The sequence below is a fragment of the Thalassophryne amazonica genome, chromosome 3, assembly GCF_902500255.1.
Source record: "Thalassophryne amazonica chromosome 3, fThaAma1.1, whole genome shotgun sequence".
Lineage (NCBI taxonomy): Eukaryota > Metazoa > Chordata > Actinopteri > Batrachoidiformes > Batrachoididae > Thalassophryne > Thalassophryne amazonica.
The window spans coordinates 113196028-113220898 of NC_047105.1; the positions used below are offsets into that span (position 1 = coordinate 113196028).

The 24871-nt window shown below is 42.7% G+C and overlaps 1 protein-coding gene across 1 annotated transcript in view; it reads left to right on the top strand.

Annotated features, from left to right (window-relative positions):
- plxnb1b (plexin b1b) overlaps positions 1 to 24871 on the top strand; it is a 366021-nt gene that overhangs the window by 192346 nt on the left and 148804 nt on the right. Inside the window, 1 exon segment of the mRNA XM_034167329.1 lies at positions 3815 to 3997. Coding sequence (XP_034023220.1) covers positions 3815 to 3997 — 183 coding nt within the window.

The following is a 24871-nucleotide window of genomic DNA, read 5'->3' on the forward strand; positions in this document are numbered from 1 at the left end:
TTTTTTTTTTTTTTTTTTAGATTTTTGCAAATTTATTATAAAAAATTAAAAACTAAGAAATCACGTGTACATAAGTATTCACAGCCTTTGCCATGAAGCTCAAAATTGAGCTCAGGTGCATCCCGTTTCCACTGATCATCCTTGAGATGTTTCTACAGCTTAATTGGAGTCCACCTGGGGTAAATTCAGTTGATTAGACATGATTTGGAAAGCCACAAACCTGTCTACATATAAGGTCCCACAGTTGACAGTGCATGTCTGTAGACCTCCGAGACAGGATACTCTCAAGGCACAATTCTGGGGATGGGTACAGAAACATTTCTGCTGCCAATGAGCACGGTGGCCTCCATCGTCCATAAATGGAAGAAGTTTGGATCCACCAGGACTCTTCCTAGAGCTGGCCACCTGTCTAAACTGAGTGATCGGGGGAGAAATATTTGAATATTTTGTGTGCCGAATAAAAAACTTTGTTACTTTGTCACTTTTAAAATGATGGTCACTCTGTCAGAGCTCCAGCATTCCTCTGTGGAGAGAGAAACTTCCAGAAGCACAACCATCTCGGCAGCAATCCACCAATCAGGTCTGTATGGTAGACTGGCCAGACAGAAGCCACTCCTTACTAATAGGCACATGGGAACCCACCTGGAGTTTGCCAAAAGGCCCCTGAAGGACTCTCAGACCATGAGAAACAAAATTCTCTGGTCTGATGAGACAAAGATTGAACTCTTTGGCATAAATGCCATGCATCATGTTTGGAGGAAACCAGGCACCATTCCTACAGTGAAGCACGGTGGTGGCAGCATCATGCTGTGGGGATGATTTTCAGCAGCAGGAACTGGAAGACTAGTCAGGATTGAGGGAAAGATGATTGCAGCAATGTACGGAGGGGGGTGATTGGGAAGCACGGCCTCCCCATCTGAACCCGAGTGGTGTTCAGTTGTTGGACTTCTGTGCTAGTCACCATTTGTCCATCACGAACACCATGTTCGAGCACAAGGGTGTCCATAAGTGCACGTGGCACTAGGACACCCTCAGCCAGAGGTCGATGATCGACTTTGTAGTCGTATCATCTGACCTTCGGCCACATGTCTCGGACACTCAAGTGAAGAGAGGGGCAGAGCTGTCGACTGATCACCACCTGGTGGTGAGTTGGATCCGCTGGGAGGGTAGGAAGCCGGTCAGACCTGGCAGGCCCAAACGTATCGTGAGGGTCTGCTGGGAACGACTGGCAGAACCCTCTGTCAGCGAGGTCTTCAACTCCCACCTCCAGGAGAGCTTCTCCCAGATCCTGGGGGAGGTTGGAGACATGGAGTCCGAGTGGACCATGTTCTCCACCTCCATTGTCGATGCGGCTGCTGGTAGCTGTGGTCGCAAGGTCTCTGGTGCCTGTCGCGGCGGCAATCCCCGAACCCAGTGGTGGACACCGGAAGTAAGGGATGCCGTCAAGCTGAAGAAGGAGTCCTACTTATCTTTGTTGGTAGGTGGGAACCCAGAGGCAGCTGACAGGTACCGGCAGGCCAAGCGTGCCGCAGCCCGTGTGGTCGCAGAGGCAAAAACTCGGGTCTGGGAGGAGTTCGGGGAGGCTATGGAGGAGGACTATCGGTCGGCCTCGAAGAGATTCTGGCAAACTGTCCGATGCCTCAGGAGGCGGAAGCATTTGACCCTGACTGGGGATGTTGTCGGGCGGTGGAAGGAGTACTTCAAGGATCTTCTCAATCCCATCGTCACGTCTTCCGAAGAGGAAGCAGAGACTGGGGACTCAGAGGCAGACTCATCCATTACCCAGGCCGAAGTCACCGAGGTGGTTAGAAAGCTCTTCGGTGGCAAGGCTCCTGGGGTGGATGAAATCCGCCCTGAGTACCTTAAGTCTCTGGATGTTGTGGGGCTGTCTTGGCTGACACACCTCTGCAACATTGCGTGGCGATCGGGGACAGTGCCTCTGGATTGGCAGACCGGGGTGGTGGTCCCTCTGTTTAAGAAGGGGGACCGGAGGGTGTGTTCCAACTATAAGGGGATCACACTCCTCAGCCTCCCCGGTAAGGTCTATTCCAGAGTACTGGAGAGGAGAATTCGACCGATGGTCGAACCTCGGATTCAGGAGGAGCAGTGTGGTTTTCGTCCTGGTCGCGGCACACTGGACCAGCATTGGGTGCTCGAGGGTTCATGGGAGTTTGCCCAACCAGTCCACATGTGTTTTGTGGATCTGGAGAAGACGTTCGACCGTGTCCCTCGGGGCACCCTGTGGGGAGTGCTCCGGGAGTACGGGGTTCGGGGTCCTTTGTTAAGGGCTATCCGGTCCCTGTACAACCACAGCAGGAGCTTGGTTCGCATTACCGGTAGTAAGTCAAACCTGTTTCCAGTGCACGTTGGCCTCCGCCAGGGCTGCCCTTTGTCACCGGTTCTGTTCATTATTTTTATGGACAGAATTTTTAGGCGCAGCCAGGGTGTAGAGGGGGTCTGGTTTGGGAACCACAGAATCTCGTCTCTGCTGTTTGCGGACGATGTGTTTCTGTTGGCTTCGTCAAATCAGGACCTTCAGCGTGCACCGGGGGCGGTTTGCAGCCAAGTGTGAAGCTTCCGGGATGAAAATCAGCACCTCCAAATCCGAGGCCATGGTTCTCGACCGGAAAAAGGTGCTGTGACCTCTTCAGGTCGGTGGAGTGTCCTTGCCTCAAGTGGAGGAGTTTAAGTATCTCGGGGTCTTGTTCACGAGTGAGGGACGGATGGAGCTTGAGATCGATAGACGGTTTGGTGCAGCATCTGCAGTGATGCGGTCGCTGTATCGGACCGTCGTGGTGAAGAGAGAGCTGAGTAGGGGGGCAAAGCTCTCGATTTACCGATCGATCTACGTTCCGATCCTCACCTATGGTCATGAGATTTGGCTCATGAACGAAATTGCGAGTACAAGCGGCCGAGATGAGTTTCCTCTGCAGGGTGGCTGGGCGCTCCCTTAGAGATAGGGTGAGGAGCTCGGTCACTCGGGAGGAGCTCGGAGTCGAGCCGCTGCTCCTCCACGTCGAAAGGAGTAAGTTTCCAGATGCCCCCTGGACGCCTCGCTGGAGAGGTGTTCCGGGCACGTCCCACTGGAAGGAGGCCCCGGGGAAGACCCAGGACACACTGGAGGGACTACATCTCTCAGCTGGCTTGGGAATGCCTTGGGGTTCCCCCGGAGGAGCTGGGGCAGGTGTGTGTGGATCGGGAGGTCTGGGCGGCTTTGCTTGAGCTGCTGCCCCCGCGACCCAACTCCGGATAAAGCGGAACAAAATGGATGGATGGATGGATGGATGTAAACATAACCAACAACCAACCTACGTATGTCACATTGCCATCACATTGCATTCACTCTGATTGGTAGTCACTGTGTCGTGTCACTGAGCATTTGCATAAAATTTTCTTCTCTATTTTAGCGCAGCCAAGCTGGCAGCATAGCAAACACTTGTTTTTTGTCGCTGTAAAACGGCCACTGTTATTGATACTGGTTGCTTTACCTCTGTCTCTTGCAGCTAATGTGACCAAGAGGTCATGGGGGTCCCAGCCATGTTTGACAGCATTGTAACAATATCAGCGTGCTCTCTGCTGGACAAACTATGTAATGACACCATTTCCAATTGCCAGACTGCCCCCCCCCCCCCCCCCCCCCAGTTGTTTATTCAGTAAAATAAAAGTTTTGGTATTAGCAGAAATAACGCTGATACCGATATGTTGGTGAAAGGCTCATATGGACTGATAATATCGGCAAACAGATATGCTGTATGTGCTTCTCAACATGGAAACAAAGTCACCATTCAGTTTTCCTGGTCTCTCTTCTCATTAGAACACTTTGGACGCTTACCCCTGTGGTTCTGACCACACCCCCAGCCCTATGGCCAGCAAAATAGCTGTGGATGCAGAGACCATATTGGACAGCCCATCCGCCCGTCTCACTGCTGTGGCCGTTAGCGTGAGGGTGGGACATACCATTGCCTTCTTAGGAGACTCCAGGGGAAACCTGCACAAGGTAAAATGCTATCACATTGAGTCGGGCATGCACAGACAGGCTTTCAATCTGCTCTCTGCTCTGTTTTTGCACAAACATGCAGCAACATGTTGCACTTTGTACTTTTTAACTTTTCAGAGGTTTTGTTTTTGCTTCCAAGAATTCTGAGGTAATATATTATGGTGTGACCCTAATTGTGTAACATGTAGTATGTGTTAAATATTTTTTCAAGGGACTGCACAGGCGTAGTACCCAGTCCAACAGGAATCCATTTCAGGGTTCTCTGTGCACATCCAAGCACTGCTGCTTTCTGTTCCTCTGCCAAACCATGGAGGCTAAAAATAGCCTGAGTGTATAGAGGCAGACAGGCTGAGCTCAACATTTTAGAAATAATAAATACAAATCTGAGTTGATTTCTTTCTGGGGCCTGTGGTTTTGTGTTCCCAATCTTTTTTTTTTTTTTTCAAGAAGGCACTAATGTACCTTTCTTGTTGGTGCACTTGCCTAATCAACTATAACTGCACCAAAAGTAAAATGTACCGATACTTGACCTGTGCTTCAGTTATAGTTGACATCTACAATCATCCTTTACCCATAACCTCATCTTAAAGATGTACAAAAAAGTGAACTTGTCCTTTAAGTGAAGAAAAGATTTATACTCCAAAGCTGACATTACTGGAAAAAGTCCTCACTTAAGTAGCATCCAGTTCAGTTTTTAAAAAAAAAAAAAAGAAAAAGACCTCCTGTAGGTTTTCAACATTGGTCCATCTGTCCTTTCCTTAAACTGTAGTGCATTACACTGTAAGATGTTTACTCTTGCTGTTTCTACCCAATTTATGATGGCAGGAGTGGAATTTTATTTGAAATAAGCCTTACTTTACTGGAGCTAATCCTGCTTCCTGCATATGCCGCAAACCATGTGACACCATACAGGATGTGATCTTACTCCATGTTCCTGAGGTTAAGAAGTCAGCAGGTTTGCCTTTGCCTACTGTGCTCCTACACTATGGAACAGTTTGGCTGTTCATATTAGAAAGTCCGCTTCAGTTGAATCTTTCAAAGAAAATCTGAAAACATTTATTTTCTTTTGTTTATTATATATTTCTTAGTTTAACTATAAGTGCTGTTTTTCTGTTTATTTGTTTTTGACATGTAATTTAACCCTTAGAACCCTAAGGGTATTTTTCTCAATTTTACCACACCTTAAGAAATTCCCCTTTTAAGGTACTTTATTTTCATATAATGCCCATGTACTGCTGAGGACAAAATTAATTTCCCCTCCTATGAAATTTTATGTTTTCTTAAAAATTTCCCAAGTGCTTTTTTAAGCACTTGGGAAATCTGTTGCAGGGCTGATACACATAGAGAAATACATTCAGTAAAAAATTAGAGGCTTAGTGTTCAGTTCTTAGTTTTAAATTAATGACTTTCTCTATCTTGATGGCGGGTTCAATTCTTATGATTTTTTTATATTCACCACCATGGAGATTCAGAAGCAAAAAGTCTCATCACATGATGTATTCATTTCACAACGTGGTGAGGGCTTGGATTGGTAAGTGGATCTGCCCCGTCCCTCTGATAGAAGCAAATGATGTTGATATCAGACCCGATACAATTAAAAATTAAACGTGTTTAATTTCTTGCGTACCCCTCAGCATACTGCTGCATAGGGGAGCTAAAACTGGGTGTAGAACTGCTTAAACTTGGCGTAGTCAGTACGCCGCATTACGCAACTCTACGTTGGCCCCAGTGTGAAAGGGGCATAAGGAGTGGTTTTTGTCTGACCACTCTACCATACAAGCCTGATTGGTGGATTGCTGCAGAGATGGTTGTCCTTCTGGAAGGTTCTCCTCCACAAAGTTGGAGCTCTGACAGAGTGACTATTCGGTTCTTATTCACCTCTCTGACTAAGGCCCTTCTCCCCCGATCGCTCAGGTTAGACGGGCAGCCAGGTCTAAGAAGAGTCCTGGTGGATCAGAACTTCCATTTATGGATGATGGAGGCCACTGTGCTTATTGGGACCTTCAAAGCAGCAGAAATGTTTCCGTACTCTTCCACAGATTTGTGCCTTGAGACAATCCTGCCTCAGGAGTCTACAGCCAATTCCTTTGACTTCATGCTTGGGTTGTTTACTGTCACATGTGGGCCCAGATATGTAGACAGGTGTGTGCCTTTCCAAATTATGTCAAATCACCCGAAGTTACACCAGGCGGTGTCCAACCTGAGCACCTGAGCTCAATTTTGAGCTTCATGGCAACAGCTGTGAACACTTATGTGCGTGTGACTTCTTTTTTTTATTTTTAAGAAATTTGCGAAACTCTCAAAAAATTTTTCACGTTGTCATCATGGGGTATTGAGTGTAGAATTTTGATTTAAAAAAAAAAATAATTTCATTTTACAATAAGGTTGTGACATAACAAAATGCAAAAAAGCACTGTGAATACTTTCCGGACGCGCTGTAAATGGCATTTTAAATGTTAATATAGTAGCCAGCAACTATTTATAGAGAATGAAGCAAAACCCCAACAAGGGAAGCTTTGTTTTGGCCCTGAAAAATCTGAGCTAGTGTGACATCTGGTGGTAGAAAAATAATTTGGTGCACCTTTATAAAAAAAGAAAGAAAGAAATACGCAGCATTTTGATGAGATTTTAATTTTAATTTTTCCTAAACTATCACACCCAAAGAAGTGCAAGTGTACATGTGCTATGCGCTGGGCTTCAAAAAGGACAACTGCTTCTGGCAGAAACTAACAATAACACTTGTGATGCGCTGTGCGTCACTTTGTGCCATGTGGAAGGTGAAGCATTAAGGGTTAGTGTCTGTGTGATCTGTTCTGATGTCCATACAGGAAATACAGTTAGCTTGTGGGTTTTGTGCCTTTTATTTGTTAACATTTTAGGTGTTTTCCAAGCCATGGTGATGTAGTAGAGGAAGTTATAAATTGTTGCGTGTTTGAGAAAAATGGAATCTCAGTCTGCTAATGATGTCAGTGCTCTGCGTCAGAAAGATATTTCCATTCAGTCTTGGTGAGCAGCCTGAGAAGATTCAGTTGAAAGCAGGAGTCACAGTGATGTTACTTATAGTGATTCCAAGAAAGCACAAGAAGTGTTCTGTTGTTGAAGACGGAAAATGGGACAAAATGAAGGGGATAGCAGACAGGAAGAAATGGGAATGTTACTGGGAATGTTGACTTCTTGCAGGAATATATTGTCAGTAAAAGTCGTGCAAATACTGCTTAATTTACTTCAAAAACATGTTTACTTCATGCTCCTTCTTTTTGGTTTGATGGGCGTTGTTGGAAAAGTATGATGTCACGTTTTTCCACAGGTCAGTAGTGCATCAGTCTATAAACAGTTGAGCATGCAAAACGTGCTTGGGTTGCTTCTTGTGTTGCCAGGGAGATGTCGCTGTCAGTCATGTGTGATCAGGCCACGCCCACTCAGTTGCAAAGAAATAGTTGATTGTTCAGTTCTTAGTTTTGAATTAATGACTTTCTTATAATGTTTGTCGATGGATCTTGACTCACAAGCACTTTAAAGCTGAAATGTGTGAATTATTCAATCAGTGAAAAAAAAATTGATATTTGAGTCAGTATTTGTTTATCACAGAAACATGCTCATGTTTGACTGGTCTCAGCTTCTATGCCGGAAGTTTTCTCAGGTTGATACAGAATTTTATTTTATTTTATTTTTTCCAGTTGGTTGTGGGGGTGGTAATATTTTAAGATGATGCATTGTGACTTGGTGCCTGTGTTGATGTATCTGTGGCCCAGCACGAGCAAAATTGGCCCAATGATACCCATTAAGGTATTTTTACTGGATTACGTCACACAAAGCAACTGAACATCCAGTCATGCATCATTGTCACTGACTGAGCTTCATAGTTGCACATAGTCATTGCTGAGTGGCACGTGCACAGCCCAACAGTGGTCCTCATTCATAATGATCTTGATTTATCGCTCATAACGCCAGGCAGTGACAGTGTCCACGTCACTGCCTTTAATGAGAACATTGTTGGTTTCTTTCTCCATCGTCATTAAACGCTGCATATTCAGACTTTAGTAGCAGCTGCAGCTCTTGGGTATGTCCAGATGAAGTGATTATTCAGTTACAGTTGCGTACAGTGAACTTCACAATAACTTACTGTATTTTCCAGAGTAAACATCACACCTGTTAGAAAATGCTTCTTGAAGAGGAAGATATGTTTTACTGGAGTATATGTTGCACCTTTTTCTGTACTACCAGCGCTTGAATTTGTTTTTTGTTTTTTTTTAATTGCCATAGATTAGTGCTTCAATTCTTGGAAAAGTGTGATATAAATAGTCATTGTAGTTATTAACAATGAATGTGTGGTATTTTAAAAAAAAGAAAAAAAAGACTTGTACTTTTGAAAATATTGCAAATTTTCTACTGAGAGTTTCAGATGACAAAACCTCCTAAATAGCCATAGAGTCATTGGCACTCATTTGCTCACTGCTAGCCTGTGCCCTTGAGTGACTCATGTATGGCTTTGTTTGTTTTAAATTGTAAGAAATTTGAGAAGTTATTTTGACTTTGGGATTAAAATAAAATGTTTGAAAATTTCTAGAAATTTGGATTGTGCGGCATGGTTGGGTGAGTGAGGCAGAGCTTTGTCAATTTCAGGTGAAAAGAGGCATCCTGGGTGTACCTTAAATGCACCTTTTTTTATGTGGTGCCACAGCATGACGTGGTTTTAAAACCGCAAAGCAAACATCAAAGTTTGCTTCATTGCATGGGGTGTGAAGTTCAAAAGGTGATGTAATACCCTGTTTGTCAGATGACCCTAACTGTACAGAATTAACATTCAACAGACATGCCTGCTCATCCTACTAATCATCAACTGTACAGACTTGAGACTTTGTTGCAATAAAGTTTTTACCCATTTATACTGTAAGTTGATTTAACACGATTAGCTGTCTGCTTTTTTGATAAGCCAGGACAGTACTTACTGGCAGAAAATGTGAAAATATTAATGAAAAAGGTGCCGTGCTGCTGTACATTTTGTGCAGCATTATCTCCCCCCAATGTGTTTTGGTTTTTTTTGTTTGGTTTGTTTTAGGTTTTTTGCATGCCAGGGTGGTCAGTCCTGAAGCAAGGGGTAGGCTGGAATTTCAGGGAGGAGGGAGTAATCGAAACTAGTGTGCCTTAATTGAGAGAGTGGCGTCAAGTTGTAAACTCAGAACATGGCGCCATTTTGGTTCCAACTGCGCTGAACTACTGAATGAACCTTTAATGTTTTCAACATGTTTTTTAAAATCATTTAACCACATACTGCAACACATCCAGGTACAGGTGCTATCAAAATAAATATAAAAATAGTTAACCTATCAAATTTACATAAATTTACAATTTCTGATGATTTATTTAATTAATTTAAAGTCTGATTTATGCAGCTGCACAACTGTAACTCAGTGTCATGCAATGACGTGCGTGACAGTTTAAAATCCTCCATCTCTGGATTGTGCTTTGTTCTGGACTAATTTGACCCTCAACAAGCTTTTCTTTCTAGTCATCACCTCCAAATCAAAGGCAAGCTGTATGTTTTCCTCTTTTATCCACTTCGTGCTATAGCGTTCAGAATTTTCTGATCCATTTTTAATCAGCGCGCACTGAAAAAACTGTTATGATATGATGGTAGACGAAGGATTGAAGGCAGAAAAGTGTCAAATCACAGCCGTTTGTGTCTGATTTAACAGATGCACGTCAGGCTGCAGGTCTCAGTCTGAACACGGTTTGAAAAAAATAAACGGTTTATTCACAGAAATGGCTCCGGCTCCACTTTCCTCAAATCTGCGAGTGTCAGAGCGCTGAACCTTAATTTGTACCTCTGTTACTGTGCACGTCCAGACTGCTCTGGGTTTTTAATGGAAATACATTGCGATCGGACAGGACATTTTATCCAGTGTGAGTGAAAAATCCGTTATACAAAATCCATTATATACAGTGTTTATTGCATGAAAAACAATACAAAAACTTTAAGACTTTTTTTCTTGTCCGGTGACTGCGAATATCCGGTTTATACAATAACGGTTTAGGTGAGTTTTACTGTACATGTGACTGAACAATAAATTTGCCTCTCAAAGCGTTGACGATGAAGTCAGCTTCCATCCCACACAGCTGACTTTATTTTCCCTAAATTTTTCTTCTGTTCAGATCTGAAGGAAATCTGTAGATCTTGAAGCCCTTGTTGTGTCTATATGTGCATCCAATTGCACAACAACCCGACATTTTCAGCGAATAAATAAAAAAAAGCTGGATTTACATGCAGATAGATTAACAGCGACCACTATTTTAAACCCAAGATGGCACCAAGAGTCACGTGACCATTTTTGTTTTTTTTTTTGTTTTGTTTTTTTTCGACTCGTCGTGTCGCCACTCTCTCTATCAAGGTACACTAACCGAAACTACAGTAAAATGATGTATTTTCACATATAGTGTAACTGAAGATATCTCAATAAACTCTAGGTATGCAATTTAAATTTTTATGCAGTTTCATAAATTTTGTGAATAATTTTATAGCTCAGTTTGGTTTAGATGACTGGAGATTTATTTGTATGTAGCATGACTGTTGTATTGCATACAACTTTATGACACTAATGTAACCAGGATGTTACACTTAATAAAGTACAATAGTACAAATGTACTAATTAGTAACTATTGGTAATTTAGATTTTTTTTCTGGGATAGATTTTAGAAGTTAGGTTCAACTCTAGGAGCAGAGTGAGACAGAACACAAGTTGTTAAATTTAATTGGTACCATGTATTAAAAGATATGACAGACAAAACATACGTATAATACATTAAATTGAATTCATATGACCATTCATATAAATGATTCACATTTTTATGAATGCAGCTTTGCAGTTTCACTTTAAACCCCAGCAAGAGTCCATGTGACTTTCTGTCACAGTCTGCAGGACAGCAGTTAACTGCCGAATGGGAAAAGTGTCCAGTGCGAATAGGGGAATTTGTGACAGCTTATGAAGTGGAGCTGCCATGAGCAGTGAGTCACGGAGGAACTTAAGGGCAGCTGTAAAGCCTCCTCCCCAACCAGAGAAAGTGTGGTTCAGCAGGTGATCCCTGGGCCGAGATCAGGCTCCAGGCTTTTGTTGCCTTTAAGCAGACATATCCTAGCTCGCCATCAACATCTGGCCAATTCCGTCTTTCTAAATGATTCTAACCTCCTTTCCGGCAGTGACGGTTCTGGTGGACGGCTCCTGCAGCAAACTTTCCCCAAGCATATCCCTCGCGTCTCTACTGGCAGTAAGTCACTTCCGGGTTATAAGCCCAACCAAGTAGCTGCGCACCGTCACGTGACCGTGTGACGTACTGGCGTCAACGCGAGGTTCAATTATTATGTCATTATTATCAAGAATAACATTGACAATTTTGAGACTATTATTACTAAGAATAGGATTAACAATGATGTTGAGAGAAACGTGAAATTAAATAAACAAGGTTTTTCCACCTGGGTTCCACCAGTGTGTGTGTGTGGTGTGTGTGTGTGTGTGTGTGTGTGGGGGGGGGGGGGGGGGGGGGTATTTTTAGCAGCTCTTATTCTCAGCATTCTGAGGTCAGATGAGGAGTATCAGTTGCATTGTGAGGAAATGTCAGCTGTGACATTTTGGCCATGTGCCATTTCTGTATGATCTGACCAGTAGCAGTTTTTAGTTCGGGCGAACCGGGCAGCCGCCGGGGGTAGTATTTGTGGGGGGACGGCAGCCGCGGCACCACGGACATGAGCACTTACAAAAACAAAAAAATCATCTGCACTGCAAATGAGCACTTACAAAAACAAAAAAATCATCTGCACTGCAAAGCGGTTTTCTTGTCACTGTGTGTGGAATTGGCAAATTGGCACCCCCTGCAGCTGCACAGGTGCCCTTGCTTGCTGAGAAAGACTGTACACAGAAGCAGTGTGAGAAAGGGAAAGTTTCTCTCATGGAAGGGGGTGGGGGGTAGTGGGCTAAAGTTGGTTTACACATCCACGTTCTTCCAAATAACACACATCTCATTCATAACATTATAAATACAGACCTATAATTCCTTCACATTTTTCTGAATTGTGTGAAATGGCTAATAAGGATGGGTGATACAAAATCGATTAGGCTTATGTGATCACCCAGGTGAAGTGGTTTTAGCCTCGACTTCTGTACGTGAGTGAGGCGAGGTGGTGGGGGCAGAAAATGCTCAGAGCCATCAGGTGCCCAATTTCGGAAAAAAAGAGAAACAGGTAAGGAATAAAGGTATGCAACTGTGTTCTTTCTGTATGATTACAGTATCCATGTCATGAATGAAGGGCTAACACGTTTGGGTGTAACACGTTTGTTAGCCTCATTGCTATGATGCTTGCTAAGTTATATAACAATAATTTCAGTCTTAACAAACATGAGATCTATTTTCACTTTAAAATTGTACTCAGAATGGTCAGATAAATTGTCAGGCTTTTAAAAATTATTATTTTACACACTGCTAAATGGCATAAGCTGGAGTTTATCAGAGGGATGCACTAATCATACTACTGCTAATGATAAGAATTGTAAATTGAGACCATTCATTCATTCATTCATTCATCTTCTACCGCTTAGTCCAATTAAGGATTGCGGGGGGCTGGAGCCTATCCCAGCAGTCATAGAGCGCAAGGCGGGGTACACCCAGGACAGGACACCAGTCTGTCACAGGGCCACAAATAGACAAACAAACGCATACACACCCACACACACACACACCTACGGACAATCTAAAGATTCCAGTCCACTTAACCCGCATGTCTTTGGATGTGGGAGGAAACCCACGCAAACACGGGGAGAACATGCAAACTCCACACAGAAAGGCCATGGGAATTGAACCCACAACCTTCTTGCTGTGAGGCAACAGTGCTAACCACTAAGGTAAATTGGCTGAAGCTGAGTTACAGGTAAATAAAATAATTCTTTAACTAGCGCAAACATAAATTTCTGTTATTTTTGGGTGGCTTTTAGGGGAGAAATCTCAGATATTAAAGTAGTAATGTGTATAAAATTTCAGTTATTATTTATATCCATCATTTGGGTTAATGTTGGGCGCTGTAATTAGCCAATGGAATTTTCATATCTGTCGGGTGTTTCAAAGACAAACATTTGCCATTTGCTACAACTCTATTTTGTGAGGATTAGATTAGAGATTAGATTAGATAGAACTTTATTGATCCATTGGGAAGACCCCCTCAGGGAAATTGAGGTTCCACCAGCATTGTATAGCAACGCACTGGGTAGGGTGGCTGGTGTGTTTGGCCAAAACCCAAGTACAGAACCTTAACATATGACGTAACTCCTTCTGGCCTGCTCTATATTTCTCCATCAGTGTTCTCAGACCAAACATTGCATCTGTAGTGCTGTTTCTCTGCATGAAATATTGCTGCTCACAGATCTTCACCTGTTTTCTAAGCCTAGCTTCTACTACTCTTTCCCATAACTTCATGCAACTTTATGCCTCTGTAGCTATTGCAGCTTTGCACATTTTATTAAACAATCGGGTTAGAAACTCTACTGCCATCTCTCCAAGACATTTTCATGCCTTCACTGACATGTCATCTGGACCAGCTGCCTTTCTACTCTTCAACCTTTTCATAGCTGCCCTCACTTCATCCATCCAATATCAAATTTGTTTTTAACATTATTTATTGGTTGGTTCCCTCCCTGGGGCTTCCAATGCTCCTCTGTGACTGTCCACTGCCTCCCTGTTTCATGGTTGCCCTGGTGCCTACCTTGGGTGTGGCAGTGGGTGCGGTGGGGGGTGATCCTCCTTGTTTCCCCTGTGGCTCTGCATCCTGGACCCCTTTCCATCAAAGTACGTGCACTCGCCCATGTGGCTCTCGTCGGTCTTGTTCCAGAGGGGATCAAGACTGGTGTCCTGCAATAGGTGTATGGATCTTCACTAATTAGACAACAGAGTTTTACCATCACTGTATGTTTGTGTTGCAGTTTGTCCTGGTATGTTATATCGTGGGTGTTCCGCCTCTTTGTTGTTTCACTATTACATCACCTCACTGTGATTCTGCCACCACTCATCTTTTGTTCATACAAATCTTGAATTTTTATTTTGTTTTATTCTGCTTTGTTTTAACAAATTTCCAACCAATTCTGAATGTGCAAATAGAATAACTAGATCCACCAAACGTTTCAAATGACCTGCACCCCTACAGACGCTGTGGATTTACAAGAAAACCAAATGTCTAATTGTCTCAAACAGAAAGCCTTGCAGATTTAAAACTCTTGGAGGGGGACACCACAAACCTTCAATAATTCAACAAGTGTATTTTGTCAGGTAATGATAACATTCAGTATTTGACATACATGAAACACTATATTGACTGAATTTGTAATCAGACATAATCTGTTTTTATCATAAAGACTCAAATGTCTTGACTGAAAAGAGTGAGTGTGAGTAAAGTGCCTGTTTGGGTGCACTGAAACAAGTTTGTGATTACCGTATTTTCCGGACTATAAGTCGCACTTTTTTACATGTTTTGGCCGGGGGTGCGACCTATACTCCGGTGCGACTTATAAATGAAAAATATACCGGTAGGATCTCAATTAATTTACTGTAACAAAACAATTTTACGTGACAGAGTCGATCTATGTTTTAAAATGGCCACCGGAAAAGGAAATGCAATGCATCATGGGCACTGTAGTATGACGGCCATCCTATAGTTCACGCTGGTCGCGATAACCAATCAGAGAACAGAACTTTGGATGGGTATTCCTCACCTCACCCACAGCGTGTGAAGCTGACGAACACAGTGCTTGCTGTTATTCCGGCATGGCGAACAGAACAGCTTCAACCCTTGGATATCAATGTGAGCAGAGTGTTTAAGTTGACGCTGAGAGCTGCGTGGGAGCATTGGGTGAGCGACGGCGGAGGATTAGCGTGTGCACTTGGAAGGAGCTGGCGTCGATGATTGTGAAAAGCGTTTGAAGCAGACGAACATGGTGTTTATTCCGGGACGGCTAACAAGGCAGCTTCAACCCTTGGATATCAGTGTGAGCAGAGTTGACGCTGAGAGCTGCATGGGAGCACTGAGCGACGGCGGAGGATTAGCGTCTGCACTTGGAAGGAGCTGGATCGACACCGCTGGGTGGTGATGAGCTGCGCAGGTAGGCGCTGCATGGTTCGGCTCGCAATGTGGTCCGCAAAATACAAACATATCCGTAGGTAAAATGCAGCTCACGAGAGGGCACTCGAGGCTTGTGTGACTGTTCCTGCGACTTCTGACTACCATAGAAAAATAAAAATTTTAACGTTACTGATAACATAACAAGACAACGGAGAAGGCCCGAAAAAATGCCACCAAAAAGAAAATCATACTCTGCAGATTACAAGTTGCGACTGGTGAAATATGCATCCGAAAACGGTAGCCGTCACAATATTATCATCTGAACTTTTCATGTTAACATACCTGTATGTCCATGGGACTTATAGTCCAGTGGACCTTATTTATGGTTTATTTTTTTTTATAATGGATAAAGTGGCTGGTGCGACTTATACTCCGGTGCGACTTATAGTCCGGAAAATACGGTAATATGAGTAGGACAGGACAAACACAGAGGTTTAGTCACTGAAGACTTTCTGCTGTCATTCCTCAAAGTTTAAATAGAGTTCAGTTTGTTCTTTTGTTAAACGTGGCTTGTCCTCAAGATGATTTTGATTTATTTATCTCTCGTCGGGAGAAATTTTGTTCCATATGGTGCTTAAATTTAGTCCTGCCAGTAAAATCCTGGAAGCTCTTTTCTTATGTAAGAGTACATCCAGCTCTGTATCCTTTTCTTTGAAGGGTGGAATGCCTTCTATGTAAATTGTCTCTTTTCCAGCTTCTGTAGCTTGAGTGGGATGTTGTGGACTGTTTGGACAGTTATTAAAGCCCAGACAGTGAGCCTTTCAGGAGCTGTGAACCAACGACTGGATTGCATTACTGATCTCATATCCTCCAAATACCTGGAGATCAGATTAGTTTGGCATCAGAGAATATTGGCTTGTCTCTCCATATCAAATTCATCACACCCTCCAGTGTCTCCAGGACAACACTCCATGTCTGTTGTTGATATTACTATATCACTTGTAAGAGTTTTTATGTCCTGGCCCTGTGAATGGGTAGGTGATGGTTAAGAGGTTAAAGCGGTGGGCTTCTGACCAGATTACCCTTGGTTCAAATCCCTGAGCAAATTTTTTAAACCCCAAGTTGCCTCAAGTGTGCAGTTGATCAGCACCCTGATATATATATATATATATATATGTGTATATATATGTGTATATATGTGTATATATATATGTGTATATATATGTGTATATATATGTGTATATATATATATATATGTGTATATTATATATATATATATATATATGTGTATGTACGAGGGCTGTCAATAAAGTAACGGTCCTTTTATTTTTTTCAAAAACTATATGGATTTCATTCATATGTTTTTACGTCAGACATGCTTGAACCCTCGTGCGCATGCGTGAGTTTTTCCACGCCTGTCGGTGACGTCATTCGCCTGTGAGCACTCCTTGTGGGAGGAGTCGTCCAGCCCCTCGTCGGAATTCCTTTGTCTGAGAAGTTGCTGAGAGACTGGCGCGTTGTTTGATCAAAATTTTTTCTAAACCTGTGAGACACATCGAAGTGGACATGGTTCGAAAAATTAAGCTGGTTTTCAGTGAAAATTTTAACAGCTGATGAGAGATTTTGACGTGATTCTGTCGCTTTAAGGACTTTTCACGGTGCGAGACGTCGCGCTGCGCTCTCAGGCAGCGTCATCAGCCTGTTCAAGCTGAAAACCTCCACATTTCAGGCTCTATTGATCCAGGACGTCGTGAGAGAACAGAGAAGTTTCAGAAGAAGTCGGTTTCAGCATTTTATCCGGATATTCCACTGTTAAAGGAGATTTTTTTAATGAAAGACGTGCGGACGGATCCGCGCGTCGGGACGCAGCCGACGCGGTGCGGCGGCACAGGAAAAACACCTCCGTGTTGATAACCATTTGTAAAATCCAGGCGGCTTTTGATGGCTTTCAGTGGAGTGAGTATATGAGAAATTGTTTAACAGGCAGGACATGTTCCAACTTGTCCGTAAGGCTTTCAACAGAGGTGTTTTTCCTGTGGCGGAGCGTCGCGGCGGCTGCGTCATTAAAAAAATCTCCTTTAACAGTGGAATATCCGGATAAAATGCTGAAACCGACTTCTTCTGAAACTTCTCTGTTCTCTCACGACGTCCTGGATCAATAGAGCCTGAAATGTGGAGGTTTTCAGCTTGAACAGGCTGATGACGCTGCCTGAGAGCGCTGAGCGACGTCTCGCACCGTGAAAAGTCCTTAAAGCGACAGAATCACCTCAAAATCTCTCATCAGCCGTTAAAATTTTCACTGAAAACCAGCTTAATTTTTCGAACCGTGTCCACTTCGATGTGTCTCACAGGTTTAGAAAAATTTTGATCAAACAACGCGCCAGTCTCTCAGCAACTTCTCAGACAAGGAATTCCGACGAGGGGCTGGACGACTCCTCCCACAAGGAGTGCTCACAGGCGAATGACGTCACCGACAGGCGTGGAAAAACTCACGCATGCGCACGAGGGTTCAAGCATGTCTGACGTAAAAACATATGAATGAAATCCATATAGTTTTTGAAAAAAATAAAAAGGACCGTAACTTTATTGACAGCCCTCGTATATATATATGTATATATATATATATGTATGTATATATGTGTATATGTGTATATGTATATATGTGTATATATATATATGTGTATATGTGTATATGTGTGAGAGAGAGAGAGTGGGAGAATGGGAGAATCACTGTAAAGTTCTTTGAGCATGAAAGCCGTACATAAATCCAGTCCATTTACCATATATGGATCTGAGTTTATTCGATTTTGGGTAATTTCTGTGCATAAGTTTGCATATTAGGTGATTTTAATTATATGCACGATGAAATATTTATGATACACAGCAGACACTTTTTTATAGCATAGGCATCTTATAAGACCCAGTGGTCTGTGGATAAATTTGCATATTAATGGTGATGAAGTAATTTCTCTTGGGAACATGATCACGTGTACGAGATCTCGTATGACAGACAATGTTTTTAAATGATGGACTGATGTATGAACCATTTTGGTAAAACATTTTAAAAGCTCTGGGATTTGTATGATGTATGATGCTGTAATGCAGAGGAAGCTTTTTCTGCGTACACGCCACAAACAGAGTCACTTGAGGTATGCTAAAGTACATTTGGACAAGCCAGCTTCAAGTTGCCAGATTTTCACAGATCTGGCAACTTGCTTCTGACGGATTGTTTGTTGCTGTGACGCCACTCTGAACTTCACACGGTTGTATACACTTCTTTTATTTCTGTTTAGCACTCTTCTGGTTATTAATTCTACTCTGATCATTATTTAACAACAGTCCTGTTGTGAATCACTAGCTGGTGGCATTCGCTAGCGGTTAGCTTTCGCTAGCTAGGTCGACCCCTCCCCTCTCCGTTGTCACTTTTTATAGCTGTTTCTTTTCTACCCGTTTAATACTTCTATTCATTTTTCAGTTAAACTGCTGTGAATTTTAAGTAATTATTTTACTCCTATGTAAAATTTTAGGAGCGGCTAGTATTTTCGTTAACGGTTAGCTTGCGTTAGCTATGTTGGACCCTCGTCATTTTTTCATTTTAATTTTTTTACACTCCTGTTAGTTAATTAACTGTTTAGTGTATTTTATAGCTGCTGCTTTTTTTTTTTTTACCTGTTTAATACTTGTTAGTTTTTCAGTATAACTGCTGTGAATTTTAATAAATTTATTTGCGTCTGTGTGAGCCTTAGGAGTGGTTAGCTTATCCATTATTGGTTAGCTTGTGTTTGCTTGGCTACATTCTTGAATTTCTTAGTGCACAAAGTACACTACTAATTCTACTTTACACCATCCGTAAATCCTGCGTGATGTTGGAAGATAGGGTTGCTCTGTTAGAGAGCCGTGTCCGTAAGTTAGAGCAGCTTCTTAGCGCAGTGGAGTTAGATGTTACGAGCACTCCAGATGAGGTTAGTGTTGGGCCAGCTAGCGAGCCCATTAGCATCAGCTTAGAAACGCCGGCTGTAGAGGACGGTTTTCGGACTGTGGCTAAGCGGAGGAAGCCCCGTAGGGCTTGGTGCCCGGTTGTGGCACCCCGATCACACTCGCCAGTGCGAACTGTGAATCAGTTCTCCCTCTTGGATTTGCCAGATGTGAATTCTCTGAGCCCGCAAGTGACTTCCACTCCTGTCTCCAGGCCGAAACACTGGACTTTAGTGATAGGGGATTCTATCACCCGCAAAGTCAGGTTACAGACGCCGGCTAACGTTAAATGTATTCCTGGGGCCAGAGCTCCCGACATTGCATCTCATCTTAGGGTGCTGACGCTGCAGAAGGGAAGACAGACGAAGGAACATGACATGAGATATAGTCACATAGTTATTCACGTTGGCACCAATGATATCAGGATGACGCACTCAGAGGTCACAAAAATGGACATAGAGAGGACTTGTGACCTTGCCAGAAAGATGTGTCGGCATCGATTAATAGTCTCTGGTCCCCTCCCCTCCCGGGGTACTGATGAGGCGTTTAGCAGGCTTACATCGTTAAATAGGTGGCTGGCGCAGTTTTGTAGACAGCAAGGCTTTAGCTTTATTGATAACTGGCCTTCGTTCTGGGGCCGCCGTGGCTTGCTGATGCCGGACAACCTCCACCCTACTGGGGAAGGCGCCGCCATCTTGTCTGCGAACATAGATAGAGCTCTACAGGGAGGGTAACATTAGGAATCTACAGCAGGCCACGGAGCAGGTGATTAGAGACCCTGCAAGGCTTATGACAGATGTGGGTGTGGAATCCATTAGCTTAGCGGGGAATTTAGTGCAGAAAATCCACTATGGTGATAGTGCAGTTTATTTGCCAGGGAGGGAATTTCAACAAGTTGATACTGTGGCCTGCTTCCGTAGTCTGTCCATAAAAATCATAGAGGGATATGCTTTCCAAACTTAATACCCATTACTATATTGGATGATGTTGAAATTGAGGATGGCCCAGTGGTTGTTCCAGCAATAGCAAAGATTTCGTGTCTGCTACCTACAACACGCGTGGAATGTCTTAAACCTAAACCTACTTCTAGGCATCTTATATATGCTACTCTGGAACCACCCCTAAACCCAAACAGTTCAACTGTCAACCCCACTGAGGCCCTTAGACTGGGTCTCATTAACATAAGATCACTGTCCTCAAAATCATTGTTGATCAATGATCTAATTATTGATCATCACTTAGATATGATTGGGCTATGTGAAACCTGGCTTAAACGTACAGCTGTCCTCCCCTTAAATGAGGCCTGCCCACCAGCATATACATTTAGTCACGTCCCTCGTGATGCGAAGCAAGGCGGGGGTGTTGCTCTTATTTATAAATCTAGGTTTAGCTTATTAGCTGTTGGGGGTTACAAATATCACTCGTTTGAGCATCTGATTCTCCACTCTGCTCAGGATATTACACATTGCCAAGGTCAGAAGAATAAAAATCAGTCGTATTACTTTGTCACTGTATATAGGCCTCCTGGCCCATATTCTGAATTCTTAGATGAATTTGGTGCATTCATCTCTAACTTGTCAACTAGTGTAGATAACATTCTGATCATTGGTGACTTTAACATGGAAATTGTGGATGCATTAGAATTTCGGCAATGCATTTGGGATTCGACGCACATTAGTGGGAATACCCTGGATCTGGTTCTCGCACGTGGTATAGCTGTCACAAATATTGACATCATGCCTCTTACATCAGTGGTGTCTGATCACTCACTTATTAAGTTTTCAGTTTCACTGCCATGTTTAGTGGAAAAACAACCTTATATATCATTCCGGCGATGCAACAACTCCTCAACTAAGACTGAACTCGAAGGTAGACTGCCTAATGTGTTAGCTTCACATTTGACAAATACCCAGTCATTAGACAGACTTGTGGATAGTTTAAACTCGATGCTCAAAACTACACTGGACATGATTGCACCACCTGTGTTAAAACTGCACTCCCCCAAATCACAGTCACCTTGGTTCGATGATTATCTGCGTGACCTCAAGCATAAAGCAAGAGGTCTAGAACGGAAATGGCGTAGGTCAAAATTAGAAGTATTTCACCTTGCGTGGCGTGATGCTATCTTAGACTATAAGCATGCATTATTGGCTACAAAGCGGACTTACGACTCTGATTTGATCAACAAAAACAAGCATAACTCAAAGTTTTTGTTCGACATGGTGGCAACACTTTTGCATGGACAACCACTTGTAGTTCGCTCTCCTTTCACAACACAAGATTTCCTGGATTACTTTGGGAAGAAAATAGAAGACATCAGGTTAAACATATCCCGGCATGCCTTAATCCAGCCACTACGCCCTGCTATCGATGTGGGCATCATTAATGAGGTATTACCTAGATTTACAGAATTTGACAGTATCTCACTAGGCATGCTGACAAAACTCATAATGTCAACAAAAAGCAAAACCTGTTTATTTGATCCTATACCAACAAAACTGTTTAAGGACCTGTGGCCCACTCTTGGGCCGACTGTACTGGAAATTATTAATCTTTCTTTAACTTCTGAATCTGTTCCTAAATGTTTCAAATCTGCAGTGACTAAACCATTACTTAAGAAAACTAATCTTGACCCTAGTGTTATGACAAACTATCGGCCGATATCAAATCTATCATTTTTCTCTAAAATTCTGGAAAAAGTGGTGTCACGGCAGCTCATAGACTCTCTTACTGAGAATAATCTCTTTGAGCCATTGCATCTGCTTTTAGAAAATATCATTCCACAGAGACGGCTCTCACTAAAGTGGTGAATGATTTTCTGCTTACAATGGATTCGGACACCACTACGGTTCTGTTGCTGTTAGATCTCAGTGCTGCATTTGATACAGTGGATCATCATATTCTACTTGATAGGCTGGAAAATCATTTTGGGATTACTGGGAGTGCCATTGCATGGCTGACGTCATACAGTCGTTCTGACTGTGTTTTGTACAGTAACACTAACTCTAACCTTAGTGACATGAAATTTGGGGTTCCTCAGGGGTGTGTCTTAGGCCCCCTGCTTTTCTCCCTTTATATGGCACCCCTTGGGCACATATTGCGGCGTTTTGGGATTACCTTTCACTGCTATGCAGATGATACTCTGTTATACATGCCGATAACTGCTGGTAATCTCGTTCACATAAAATTCTTAGAAGATTGCCTTGCAGCAGTGAGAAGTTGGATGTCTAGAAACTTCCTACTTTTAAACTCTGATAAGACTGAAATGATGGTTCTTGGTCCAGTGATACATCGGCATCAATTTGACCAGTTAACACTCAGCCTCGGCTCGTGTGTCATACATCACACTGACAAAGTGAGGAAACTTGGGGTAATTTTGGATCCTTCGTTGTCCTTTGGACTCCACATTAGAAATATTACTAGGACTGCTTTTAATATTTGCTGCTTTAAATATGCTGCTTTAAATATTACTAGGACCTGCGAAATATAGCGAAGATTCATCCCATCCTGTCTGTGGCTGATGCTGAGACCCTGAGCCATGCATTTATCTCTTCTAGATTGGACTACTGCAATGTTCTATTTTCTGGTTTACCGCAGTCTAGCATTAGGGGTCTCCAATTGGTTCAAAATGCTGCAGCCAGACTTTTGACACGAAGCAGAAAGTTGGACCACATTACACCCATTTTGGCATCCCTTCACTGGCTTCCTGTCCCAGTGAGATCAGATTTTAAGGTTCTGCTACTAACCTATAAAATTATTCATGGACTGGCACCTCCCTACCTAGCTGACCTAATTAAACCTTACGTACTGGTCCGGGCTTTACATTCTCAGGGTGCATGACTACTTTGTGTCCCTAAGGTGAATAAGAAGTCTGCAGGTCACAGAGCTTTCTCTTATCGTGCCCCTGTTCTGTGGAATGATCTCCCTGCATCAATAAAACAGTCAGATTCTGTGGAGACTTTCAAGTCCAGACTTAAGATGCACTTATTTTTCCTTTCATATGGCTAGCATACTGGTACAGTTTTGTACCAGTAAACTTTTTACTCTTTTAATTCATTTATCAGTAATTGGAGTTGTCAGCGGCTTCAACTTTACCTAAATTCTGGGTCTTTTAGTGAAGTTTAGGGCTAGTGGCCGGCGATCACCTTAGTCTTTCTCTGTTTTTCTTGTTGTTTAATGCTTGCAAATTATACAGTATTTTTTTTGTCTTTCTGATGCCTGATTCTGTTTTTTTTTCTCTGTTTAAGGTGCAGCTCCATCCAGAGATGAGAGTTGTATTCGTGTTGGCGATCCTCCTGTCCTGTGCGCCAATAGCATTTCTTGTATATTCGTCCGTGAATTGTTCTATGAATTGTTCTGTAATTTATGTTTGTAGCATGGCCCAAGCAGAGGGTCACCCCTTTTGAGTCTGGTCTGCTTGAGGTTTCTTCCTCAGAGGGAGTTTTTCCTTACCACTGTTGCTCTGGGGGTTGGTAAGGTTAGACCTTACCTGTGTGAAGCGCCTTGAGGCAACTCTGTTGTGATTTGGCGCTATATAAATGAAAATAAATTGAAATTGAAAATTGAAATTTTGGAATAAGGTGCTGTGGACTGATGAAATTAAAATTGAGTTATTTGGACATAACAAGGGGCAGTCTGCATGGGTGAAAAAAGACCACAGCATTCCAAGAAAAACGCTTGCTACCTACAGTAAAATTTGGAGGTGGTTCCATCATGCTGTGTGGCTGTGTGGCCAGTGCAGGTACGGGAAATCTTGTTAAAGTTGAGGGTCGATTCCAGTCAATATCAGCAGATTCTTAAGAACAATGTTCATGAATCAGTGACAAAGTTGAAGTTGTGCTGGGGCTGAATCTTTCAACAAGACAACGACCCCAAACACTGCTTAAAATCTACTAAGGCATTCATGCAGAGGAACAAGTACAACATTCTGGAATGGCCATCTCAGTCCCCAGACATGAATATTCTTGAAAATCTGTGGTGTTATTTTAAGTGGGCTGTCCATGCTCAGAAACCAACAAACCTGAGATGTCTTGTAAAGAGGAGTGGTCCAAAATACCTTCAACCAGAATCCATACTCTCATTGGAAGCTATAGGAAGCATTTAGAGGCTGTTATTTCTGCTAAAGGAGAATCTACTAAATATTGATGTATTTTTTTCTGTTGGGGTGCCCAAATTTATACACCTGTCTAATTTTGTTTAAATAATTATTGCACACTTTCTGTAAATACTAGAAACTTCATTTCACTTCTTAAATATCAGTGTGTTTGTTTGCTATATGATACATTTAACTGAAATTGCTGAACCCAACAACCAATGATTTATAAAGGAAAATCATGGAAATCCTCAGCAGTGCCCAAACTTTTACATACAGCTGTATTTCACATTTGAAATAGTTTACTCATAATTATGCAGGGTAGCCAACAGGTCTGCCTCATATGATGCAAATGTTTGTTTATGTTGATTTAAAAAAAAATTTAATACAGGAGGCTCTCACAGCGTTTTTCCTGTTCATGGGGGATTTGTGTACCTGTGACAACCATCATGGAAGATGTACTATTCATTCATTCATTCATCTTCTACCGCTTAGTCCAATTAAGGGTCGCGGGGGGCTGGAGCCTATCCCAGCAGTCATAGAGCGCGAGGCGGGGTACACCCAGGACAGGACGCCAGTCTGTCACAAGGCCACAAACAAACACAGACACACCCACACACACACACACCTACGGACAATTTAAAGATCCCAATCCACCTAACCCGCATGTCTTTGGATGTGGGAGTAAACCGTAGCACCCGGAAGAAACCCA